Source organism: Telmatherina bonti (genome assembly GCF_933228915.1).
Source record: "Telmatherina bonti genome assembly, chromosome: 2".
Classification (NCBI taxonomy): domain Eukaryota; kingdom Metazoa; phylum Chordata; class Actinopteri; order Atheriniformes; family Telmatherinidae; genus Telmatherina; species Telmatherina bonti.
Window position 1 is genome coordinate 19,089,853 of NC_136620.1, and position 12,750 is coordinate 19,102,602.

At 37.4% G+C, this 12,750-nt stretch overlaps 1 protein-coding gene across 1 annotated transcript in view; it reads right to left on the minus strand.

Moving 5' to 3' along the window:
• The window catches only part of tmtc3 (transmembrane O-mannosyltransferase targeting cadherins 3), a 41,590-nt gene that overhangs the window by 26,938 nt on the left and 1,902 nt on the right, over window positions 1–12,750 (minus strand). The window contains exons 4-6 of the mRNA XM_079254839.1: window positions 8,106–8,205; window positions 6,147–6,262; window positions 4,023–4,195 (exon numbers count right to left, since the gene is read on the minus strand). Coding sequence (XP_079110965.1) covers window positions 4,023–4,195; window positions 6,147–6,262; window positions 8,106–8,205 — 389 coding nt within the window. The remainder of the gene's footprint in view (window positions 1–4,022; window positions 4,196–6,146; window positions 6,263–8,105; window positions 8,206–12,750) is intronic.

Genomic DNA, 12,750 nt, shown 5'->3' on the forward strand with positions numbered 1-12,750 from the left:
ATGCAGCAGCCTCACTGGTCTTGACAAGCGTGTTGAAAAGAAATGTCTTCAAGTTGGTCTCGTGAGGGAACACTCTCTCATGCTCATGCATTTTTTTACTTCAAAGAACATTTCACCAATGCTCCTTGAAGGATACCCTTCAGTTTTTTATTTATTTATTCAATCATTTGAAATCTGAAACGGAGTGATTTCCACAGCCACAGGAAGTGTTTTACAACATGGTTGTTTCAGACTTCAGGTGGACTTTAGTACATCAGTTAAGGTTAAATAAACTGTTGCAAGTTATTAACCACTGCTGATCTTTTTTTGGGACCAAGTACTGCATTATTATTATTTTGTAAATTTTATTTGTTTGAGTCTATCATCTTACTATTTAGGCAAGAATTGAAACAAGCTACGCAACTTAACTTTTTAAAAGATGTTGAAAAGTCCCCCCCCCCCCCCCCCCCATTTTTTTTTTTAAACAGTATGTTCGGTGACAGACTGACGCATTTTACTGTTTACATTTTTTGCTTTTAATCTCAGACAGGTGCCATCTTTTATCTCTGGGAGCCCCCAAGTTCCCCATAACAACCATAATCCCCACAGTACTGTCTGAGAGATAAAACTTCCTCTCCCCGACCCCCTTTTTCTGTAAATGTAAAAATCCTAGAATTACTGAAGTTAAATTAATGCAGTGTTCTTCTCATCTAAAAAATAAGTCCTATTTTCCTAAGAATTGTGAAATTAAAACTGAAGTGAAATTAGCAAAAAAGAAAAAAATCATTAAATAATCAAATGGCATGTGTTTTATGCTTTAATGGGGGACTATTATGAGGATGTCAAAGACATTTTCCTTTAAAGAGTGTTGTAGTAAAGATAAATGAGATTGCATCCATTCAATTAATACATTTTTCATCCTTGAACAAAGTGCTGAAGTAAATATCAGGGATTAGAAGGAACATTAATGTCCATCCTCTGGCCTGCAGTAAATGTAAATGGCCATTCTGCAAGAAGCTGCAACAACAAATAATCTTTATATACATACAAAAAAAAAAAAAAAAAAAAAAGCTATAGCCTGTATTGAGACGGTGGCAAAAATATTTGACATAAAATGTCAATAAAGATGGAGTAAATCCTGGGTAACAATGACCTTATTTTGTCTGAAGCTGCCTGTGATATCCTCGCATCCTTACCTCATGATCAGTGTCCATGTTTTGTTTTAGCTAAAAACCTCGAACCTCCATCGGTATTTAAACTGCTCTGATACGGCTCAGTCTGAACTTGTTTTACAGCATCACCTCGGTGGCCAATAATCACAACTGGGGAGGTGATAATCTACATGTGTGGGATTGTTATGGCTTGAATGTAGAAGTTCATGCAGACAATCTGGAGACAGATTTAGGATTACAACTGGAGGATTAGGCCATCCAGGCTAATTGTCAGGAATTTTATCTTCATGCTTAAATGTCTAAGTTGAATCTTGTGCAGACAATTTAAGGGGTTAGACTCAATAAATACCTAAGCCAGCTCAACTATTAACATTTGGACACTGGGTGTAGTGTTCTCAGGGGTCACACAGTTTATCTACATCTAAATGCTGAGATACTCCCTCGGAATTATTTTCTATAACCACTTAAGTTGCAATGGTACGCTAACAGCTTCAGCACATTCAATTTAAAACAAGGCTAAAGACAGATTTGTAGCAGTACCAGAACTGTACTGTGCTTTCAACAACACCGTTCCCAAATATCTAAGGGCAACTGGTGAGTTTTAAAGTGTCCAGAAACGCGACCAAATTGAACGTTTTACAGAAAGCTCCTCTGTAGTCAGTCAGGTCTTAGACCTAAATACAAAGTCTGAAACTTTCCATCTTCCCTGATGCTTCTTCCCAGACCTTCACTGTAACCCTCCTGCAGCTCAAGCTTGATGTAGGGTTTCTTTGCCTTCCTGTGGCTTTTTGGGCCACAGGAAGAGGAATTAAAGCTCACAACAGATAACAACTCATTTTCTTCTGATGCAGTTTGATCAAAGACATTGACAACAGATCATTTTGCCGTCAACAGCAGGACTCTGCATTAAAACCCTGCCAAATGTGCAAATGTGGTTTAACATCCAGATTGATGGGTATTACTCATAACTTACTCGCCACTTCGGTGGGCCAACTCCCATCGGGAAGAGTTGAAATTTCAACTGCTGCTGCTCAGCAAGCAGGGCTGGGACTTGATAGGAACAATATTTTGAGACTATTATTTTATTTGATATATACTATTTGATAGGAGCCTATCAAATGCCAGGAAGACTGAGATCATGCTATTATGTAAACAAAAGGAAGAGTGGCAGATGCTTTGAAGATAGTAAAAAGGTGGGGAGCTGGATTTAAATGTGCGTATGTTGGGGAAAAAGTAAAAAAAAAAAAAAAAAAAGTTCACATTAAAACATAAGCAGCATCTTGCTGCATTTCTGTAAGACTGGAGAAGGAATTTCTTAAATGAGAATATCTTCACTAACAGTGTTGTTTTCTCTGTTGTGGTTCTGTATCTATAAAAGATTTAAAAGAAAAAAAAAAAAGACCGAAAAAAAAATTAACACTAACAATTTATGGTTCCAACAGAAGGTCAGTGTGATTCTAATAGTGAATAGGAGGAGGAAGAGCCACGTCATCTAATGGGAAAAAAAAAAAACTGTGCAATGACGGATCACCCAACCAGCCACTGTAAATAGCTAAATAAATTCAACAGATTTAAGACATTAAAAAGTAAAAATAAAAAAAGAAATAAAAATGGTGGTGGTTCATCGATACAAATAATGTGTCTGGTTAGTAAGATTCTGTCATTGTTAAGCATTTTTATGGAAAAAAAAACAAAACTAAAAATAACAGTTGTATTATTAAATGAATTGATTCCAACTGGATTATTTTCCCTGAAATTAAAGTTGTTTGTTAAATTCTGATTGGCCTTTACAGTTATATTTGACACCAACCACTCGTCCTGGTCAGCAGTCATGCCCTGAATTGTCCCAGGAATACCCGAAAGCACAACACTGCCAGATGGCTGGTTACTACGGCACACAAACATCATCTGGCATACACTGATGATGTGTGCTCTGGCAAAGTTAATGTTTGCTTTTGCAATAGCATGATGTTGTTGCATTTTTTGGCAAGTGTAAACAAGAATTTCCAACTTTTGACCAGGATATAAACAAAGAATGCTCATAAGAAAACAGATTTCCTTGTGAGGATATAAAACATTTACGGACAGGTAGATTAAACAGGTTTATATTTCTACAAAGACTGCGGGATGATTGAGTGGATAACAATGAGGAGGCCTGATCATTTTACTCTGAGTTGGGAGTGTGACGTAACATCAGCTTAATCTATCTGTTGCTGAAACTACATATTTTATGACTTAAGGGACACAAACAAGGCACAAATAAGATATCAGACTCTCCTCCTCAAACATGTTTGAGCTGATAAAGATTCATTTGACTTATTGGATTCCCTGTCATGTAAGGCAGTTAGAGGGAACATTTTTAAAGTTATTAGATTAGCATTGGCCATTTATCTCATGATAATTGGAAAGTTGAAACATTTGAAACATTTGAAAACAGAATTAAAGCTGGAATGAATAATCAGAATCCAAAATGGACATGTCATTCATTCTCAAATGAAAGAAAAGACATATAAATGTGAGCTTGTTAGCCGTATCCAACATCGACTGCAGAAATCTGAAGGCATGGGGAAGACTTTCAGCTTTAATCCAATAAATAAAGACGTTATGTAAATTATTATGCAATATGAAATAATGAGCCATGCTAGTATAATGGCTTTATATAATCCCGCAATCCATTTATATTTGAACCATGACTTCTACTTTGTTCCACTGCGAGTTCTTTTATATTTGTAAACATATTTCTGATATAAATAGAAGACAACAGCCGTCAAGTAAATTATTTCTAAAACTCACCATTTTTCATGGTCTAAAACTGCACAAAACAGCTGCAGAAAGCAAAGCCTTCTAGTATACTTGCTATTACTGAAATACCTGGTGAAGACAGGTAGCTGGGACTGGATGACTTGAACCCTGATGATGACGAGCAACAGTGTGCTGATGACGAGGACAATGAGTTTCAGCAGAGTTTGCAGGACAGCATAAGGGAAACCATCTTTCCCCAGCAGGACCTGCCGCAACGTCTCCAGCAGCATGGGCAGCGTAAACTACAAGTGGCAGGAAAAACAGGAAGAGGAAGAGTCAGATCAACATCATGGAAAAGAAGAAATTAAAGTCAACCAAAATACATTATATGCTGATGACAAAAAATCAATGAACCAAAAACTTGTTTATACATGGGAAAAAATATATAAAATCTGACTGCTGAGTAAAGATAATCCATTCTGCTACTGTTTAGTAAAACAGCTGACCTGAAATGGTTTAGAAAGAATCCCTTCTGTACATTAGAGATGTCATGATTTCTTGATTTCACAGTAAATGGGGGCGTTTAATACCACCATCAATTGTAATTAGCCTTTTATATCATCACTTTACATGATCATGTCTGAACAGTGACTGCAGCTCAGTGCAACACACACACACACACACACACACACACACACACACACACACACACACAATGAAAACAAAGTTACACAACATCTGTGTGTTACCAATTGTGGTTTTGTTTTCATTCCCTGACAGTTGCATAAGAGGCGTGCCCAAATGTGGGAAAGTTCACCAGAGGAAGAGCTACTTCCTCCTAACATTATTATTATTATTATTATTATTATTATTATTATATTTATCTAAACAATGTTAAGCATTCACTGGCCGTTACATTGCATTGATGTGAAAAACTGAAAAGCTGTTTAATCATACTGACTTAGCACAAGGTTGTTGCTTTTTTTAGGCCATCAGAGTGCAATGAGCTGCAGAGGAGACTTTATTTAATTCCTAGTTTCTTGATTTTCACTGTTCCAGTATTATTGCAGCTATTCTGCTTTAAGTAAGTTGGACAAAGAAAATTAGACATTTTCCCCGATGAATTAAAATTCTCTACTTAAGTGAAGTAAAAGTTCAAAACCATTTTTATGGGTCAGTTTATAGAAAGAACCCCCCAAAGTCCAGGTAGATGTCCTGAAGCTCTTTCTTTCCTTTTGCTTTGAGAGAAATCCTGAGTTATTATGGAGGATAGTTTACAGTTTACAGAGCAGATTTTGCTGGAATGGAACTTTTTGGTTAATTTACTTTGTTGCTTTAATATTTTGTTATGTTGATATCAAAGGATAGAAATAAATAAAACTTAACGAACATCAGGAGTGTTCGTGTGATTTTACACATTTACTGTTGTGACGATAACACATGAAAATTATTACAACTGTAAAACCATGACTACTTCTCTGACAGTCGGATTAAGAAAATCTACGATCATAACATATGTGTTATTAATCTGCTTGCTTATTACCTTGTTTAAAAAAAATGTTTTTTTAATTTTTTTATTGTTACCAAAAAGGAAAATGTGCAATCTACTCTCTGTGTGATAGTATTGATTTGTATGAATGTCTCATCTTCCTCTTAAAAGTAAATTGCACTCCGCTTGCCTTGCTGCATTGCGCGTTGTCGGATTACATACACACTAATGCACTTAATAATCTGAATGATGACACACTTTATGTCACAGGAGAAAAACATGCACATTGCCAAGACATTATAAGGTCAACTAGATATTTATATTTTTTATGTTATATCCCATCAGACCAGCAAGACATTTCCCAGGGGAGCATAATGAACAGATTAAATTCCTTTATCATTTAATGCTCCCTAGACACTGAATAAGCTGCAAAACACAAGTGGTTTAGACACATTTTCCTCTTTAAATAAATTTAAAAGGTGTTAAACTGACCTCCTTAAAAGACACGTAATGTCATTTTACATAATATCTGCCCTGAGGTGTGCATAATATATATTTCCCCCCCCCCCCCCCCCTTACTATGACCAATATGTGACTTTTATGGGTTCTGTATGCTTAAATGTTTAAAATTGCTTTGTGCTGCCATCTCAACCAGATGTTCCAAACTAAATAAGGAACACATAAAGGCAAATACACAGATGGATATAAATAATAAAGTTATGCATTCTGTGACCAATGAGAAAAAGAATGTTTCACAACCGTACCCGTTGTGCAACGAACACCTCGTAGACACAACAGATGCCGACCACGGTGATTCCCTGCTCCTTACACAGCGTTGCTACGGCCACAAGCACCACAGTCAGCGCAATGGGAGCCCAAACTTACGGGGGGGAAAAAAAAAAAAGAAAAAACAATAAGGAGAGAAAACAAACACATAAGACAATTGTGCACATGAATATACGCTTTGGACATCTTCTCTAGACAAATCTTTTTGGTTCAAATTCAATAATATATCACAACTGGGAGACAGTAGTTTCTCAGTAGGTGGTACTTAATCAGCCACTGACTAGAAATTAAACTAGAAATTCTGCAATTGTATTTCAACTATTTGTATCCTAAGGATGCAGAATTTAGAAAGCTCTTTTTCAATTAACCGAACCACCTACATTTAGATGCTTTATGGAAGCTTCTGCTGGTGGTATAGTCTAGTGCACGTTTACACAGGTGATACCAGTACAGTTCATTTGGAGTAGACACTCCAGTGCGAAACAATGAGGCAAAGTCTGGTCTCAGTTCAACTGCAAGTGAATCCTTGTGTGGTTAGCTTGTGCTGTTTGTTTATTTCATTTAGTCTTTCTTTATAGAGGTAGCCCCACTGAGAACATTTACAACAGAAACCTGTTTTGAACAGACAAAACAACATTTAGTTACAGCTACACACAGCTCTAACATTACAGAACATAAACTAGAATTCATAAAGGCAAAATCAGGTTACATTGAAAGTAAAAATAAAAAGGGATGAAAGCAAATGGACCATCCAGTGAAACCACAATGAAGCGATGTAGAGCAACATGCTGGATATCTCCCCTGCCTATTCTGCTGCTCATCCCAGACAGATTCTGAAGAAAACCAAATTAGCTTTGATAGTTTGAGTCCCCCAGACAATCCTGGTGTGAATGCATCTATATTTTTCTACACCTATGCATTCAAGCTCTCAGCTGTATTTTCCTTTTTAAAACAGCTTTAGGCCCACTTAAATACTTTTAACGAGTTTTCAGTGATAGTTGAAGTGCCGGCTGCAGGAAACTATCAGGTTGAAACGGAAGAGGCCGACAGCATAACCCAACCACCTCAATGTATCATTGCGATTTCTTTGTTTTTTTATGCCCAACTGTAGCACTTCATTAAGCTACGGTGACCTGGTGGAAACATTTTTACACACAAGCCCCTGAACGCATCATCATAATTTTTTGTGAAGTTGACGGATCGGATATCGAGCTGTACTTCCCGATCCACAGAGGGACCTCTTGTGTCTATAAATGATAAGTAATATGCCGGTTTAAGCCAAACAAAATATGATGATCAAAGTTTCTAGTTTGGATGCAGCGTTACCAAACACCTGCACGGACTTGTCTGATAGGGAATGAGCTGCTTTCTCCCACTTTAGCAGGTCATATATATTTTGACACATATTTTGCTTTTGCTTTGAAGTCTTTAACATTCCTCCGTTATTTGTTTTCTCAGACAGGGGATCATATGTTGTGAAAAGAAACTTCCAACAGTCTGCTTTTCATGCTGGCATCCTGTCATCAGTTGTTTTAGCACAGCTCCTGTGCAAACTTCAAATTAAGCACAGATGAGGAATATTTGTTTAGCCATTTTGTTTTTGAAACTACATTCAATACAACTGAAAAGATGCTGACAACTGTGTCTGACACTGCTTTTTTTTTTTTTAAACTTTATTATATAAAAGCTTGTTTTGCCTTGGTTGTTATTCAATGACTTTGGATTTTGCATTCACATATTCAGAGTGGTGTCTTAAGAGTTATTGGAAATCCCCATTTTTTCCACTTAAAAAATGCTGCTAGTCTGAAAAAAAAAAAAGGTAAGACAAAAACCCTTGTGAGGCTGACTCATTCACATCGGTGTTTCTACTCATTGCTCAACAGACAGGTGGAAGAAACTCCAAACTTTATGACACTTATGAAGTGTACTGGACTTACCGATAGACTGGTCTGTGCTTGTTGATTTAGTGTATGCCAGAAACGCTGCCAGGAGGAAAATGGAAGAAAGAAGTTCAGCTCTACCCACCACACCGGTGACCTGGTGGAAAACAGTGACAGTGATAAGTATCATTTCTGCATATCTAATAATTTAGGAAGAACAAGGTTTTATTACAACATACTCAAGATTTCATCAGTTAAAATAAAAGAAAACAAGTCTACTTGACAGAAACACTAAATATGCTATTTATTTTTTACATGTGGTAGATGAACACACTCTACAGAATAACACAGCCTTTGTGGACATGACAGATAAAGCTAGAGCCCACTGATCTAAACCCCTCAGTCCAGCTGTTAAAACAAGTGTATTCAGGTGAAAAATCTCAACAAATGGAAAGTGCTCCTCGCATCTTTCAAAGAGCCTCTGACAGCAGCAATGACTGTCATTTATGTAAATAATGACTGCCCTCATGTGGAAGAAACAACACTCTGAACTCGTAGCCCTTCATCATTAGACACAGACATACCCTGAAACCGCCTATAAAAGGTCCCACACGTGGTCCTACAAAATGCTTTACAAGAGAGGAGATTTGTGTGTGGTTTGTGTGGCCCTTAAGAATGCACACAGGAACCAAAATAGGGTTGTAGCTTTCCACAAAAAGGGATTACCATCAGGATTCAAAGCAATCATGTGATTTGCTCCCAGACTGACCTATTTGTCAACTGAAAAACAACGTAGCTGCATCCAGTTGAACTGAATACCTTCAACAAAAAATACAGTTCATCAGAGGTAACTCAACAGAAGACCACAAATCCTATCTTCAGTGTGCCTGTCTGTGCACTGCCCCCCCATGTGGCTTTATAGCCTTAAGATATCGCTGTGGAGTACACTAAACAATTTGTATTTTGAAGATACTTGGAGATTTAGTGAAAAAAAAAAAAAAGTGTCCATTCAAAAAAAGTCATCACCAGAAAGACATGGGGATACACTGGGACTCTTTGTACACGCTATCATGAAGGGACCTTCAGTGCTTGGAACATTACTCAAAAACAAATGATCCGTTCAGAAGGAGATTCCAGACGGTGATAACATGAAGGGCATTTGGTGGACTAACTCTAAGGACTCATTTGTGAGGCAAATTGTTTCCATTCAAGAAGTTTGAGAGGCTCTGCATAGATTAGAGGACACCAGGAGGAGGATTGGAGCAGTGCTGCAAGCTGTGTAACAGTAGTGCTACACCCCCGCAAAGCAGAATGTTTCCCTTGTTATTTTACTCTGATCAGTGCCTGTCTGGTCTTCTGTTTAGCTGTACTTAATAGCATGAATAACTGGCTTTAGTTAAAGGAGGTAAATGAAACTGGGCTTCAAATTACAACCAATAAGTGTAAAGTATGGTGCTGGCGATGCCAAAGATCAAATGATCAACTATCGCAAAAGCTCCATCAGGAAAATTTAAAAGATGACAGGTTAAGATATTTAAACCTGGTGGAAAATAGCATCAGTCATGAAAAAAAAAAGACGTAATTCGAGCTACATATATAATGAAAGTGTTCTCAGTAATTTTTTATGAGTGGCTTACATAAAACAGAAACACGGCCCACAAAAGAGAAGGGGATGTCCTGGATAAAGTATAATCCCATACTGAGCTTGCCATGACGGACAGGATTTAATAAGTTAAGTATTATTACACCTTCTGTTTATTGTCACATAATTCTTCTTCTTTTTTTTTTAATCATTCAATAACAGCATGGTTTTGATGTGGCTTTTCCAACACACAATCTTGTGGATAAACTCCACTTCCTGGTTGAGGACATAAATATATTTCTAGCCAGACCCAAGACAGTGAGTGTCTTTGATGCCCCACCCCACAGTTAAAAAAAAAAAAAAAGTCTGGTGGGCATGTCCTTGCAAAGCCAAAGCAGTGTGCTTAATCCCCTCCTCTAATGTTCACTCACGTAGAACACGTACGCAGGGGTTATAACAGCATCTTTTACACCCTGGGGCATGTACACAGTGCTTTTCCTTGTAATTGACCATCAGGGAATTCTGATTTTTCTATTCTTTCCTTTAAATCTGTACATTCTTAGGTTTGAACAAACTAAATTCATTTTTAAAAAAAAGAAAAAAGAAAAGAACTCATCCTCTTTCAATGAAAGTGATTTACATTTCAGGTCATAAGTATTAACTGCTCCTTAGCACATCTTAAAATCAGATAAGTGAGGAAGACAAGGGTTAGGGTTTCAAAATGTGTAGTTTACAACTGAGTGGATGAGTGTCCACGGCTCAGAGGAATGCCTAATGACCAATAACTTACACCCCCCGATTCTCCAGGCCTCCTCAGGCCAGAAGAAAAGGGAACTTAGGGAGCACATCTTAAGTTTACAAAGTTGTTTTGTTACAAATCACAAGACTTCTGGGACAAAAACCACGAGTGAAAATGTTCAGCATGGTTCAAATTATGGGGGAAGTAAAGGGGGGCACAGCTCCCCTGAAAAGCAGATGAGCTAACCTAAAGACCTCCAGGTGCTGCTTTAAGCCCTAAAAGTAGTCCACTTTCAGGTAATTGTTCCATAAGGTTCCTGATTTTTCTCATACAGAATGGCATTAATTTGTTCAGTGTGTTTGGGCTTCTTCATTTTAGTTAGTTCATTTAATTTTCCGAAGGAGATGGGGGATCATTGGGTTTCTTTCATCACCACGGACAGAAGTAATGTTTACTTGTCCTGTGCTGTGAGCTGACCAAACAGAGACCATCAGATATGCTGTTTTTTGTGGTTGTTAAAACAACTTTCCATCTCTATATGACAGTGGAGAGCCGATTTTCTGAAGAACCCTTTCAACTAAAAACAAGTGAATACAACTCAACTCGTCTCTGTGTGAACATGGCCTTGAACTAAATCCCACTGGCTTGAAACGGTCTAAGTCTTGGTGATCCCTTGTCCTCTGTGGGGGAGCCCAGGCTCACTGATCTATGATGTGTTTTATTGATATATTTTTTGCTGAATCTTAAGATCAAAACACTTCTGAATGATTCAGCTCCATGCATTAGTAGCAGAATGTTTTTTATTATGCTGCTGTGCATGAAAATGCTATTTGTGTCCTTCATGCAAAACTCTAAACAATTCCATTTGTAAAACTGTATTTACGCGACAGTGGAATTAAAAACTACATCTGTGCTGCCAGGAAATGCAAGTAAGACTGGAAATGATGTAGTGTGTATGTCTATGCCTGTTGTATGCAGTGAAACTTTGCAACAAAACACCAAATGTGTGTACTAGTATTTATTATATGGTACTTGTGATCTTCAATGAAGGCATACATTTAGCATCAGAAGCAGGTTTTGCTTTAAAAGATCTAATGATGTAAACAGATTTTGCAACACAAATGGAACATAGATGTCCACTGTTGTTGAGGTGCTTTTTCATGGCTGCAAGTGCAAGACAATGTAAAATGTGTCATTGTCACTAAAAGATTCCAGTTCACGTTTACACAGAGAGGAATCATCTTGTGTTTCAAAGACATTTCACTTTGGAGCCTGTCTTTAAATTTTTTGCAGTTTACAGCAAACTCGGAAACTAAGTAAATGAGCAGCGAAGAAAAACTACAGACAAAACTTTTTGTGTTTTACTGTCTCTCAGTTCTCATTCAAATGCAATCATGCATGGTGGTGGAGAGGTGCATTGCAGTTAGCGAGTCATTTTATGAACTTCTCTGTCGAGCAACTAAAACTGGGTCATGCAACAGAGCAATGACCCCAAGCATACCTGCCAATCTTTAAAAAAAAATATTGAAAGAATAAAGATTCAAGGTGTTGCATTGGCCCGACACGTTCACACTTCAACACAGCTGAAATACTGTTGAAAGCTGAACAAATTAAAAGCCATCAACAGGATACAAAACACTGGCCGTTTTAAACACACAATATGGCGGATACATCAAAAACAAGAGGACATTATGATAGGAACAGAAACAAGGACAAAGACAGAACAAGAGATAAGGCAAGAGCCAACATTTGACTGACTTTTACTGACTGGAGAGAGCTCAGAATCGAGCTAGGATGCAGGATGGATGCCGTATTAGTTCATATAGGGGGCACCCAAATTTGCCCTAGTTCATTTGAGTTCTTTACACCTTTCAGGCCTTCAACCCAGCTGAAATACTGTTTGGACCTTAAAGCTGTGTATGGAAAAAAAGCCCACAAAGCTGAATAAAGTAAAAGAAACCTTTTGGGGTTTTGTGTTGTGAAGAAAACAGGGCCAGACTTCCTTCAAAGTGATGTGAAAGATTAAAGTGTCGAACAGAAAGCAAAGTTATTAGTTCAACAAACTATTGACTCATGTGGTATAATTTAGGTTTCCACAAGCTGCTTCTGCATTTGGCGTTTGTAAAAAGAACACAGTATAATATGTTATGCGTTGTCACTGACTATATGTGGTAGGTCTATGACAATATGCTTTTGTCCCGATTCGATTTGATTTACATTTTTTGGGTGCCGATTCGATTTAAACTGCAATTCTCACAATTCTTTAATATTGCTGATTATTGCAGATTAAAAACCAAAGAAAAAAAAAATTATTTTTGCTCATCATTTTTCTTGATTTCAATTAGGAAAAAACAACACAGTAGCCAGACCATCATTTTCGT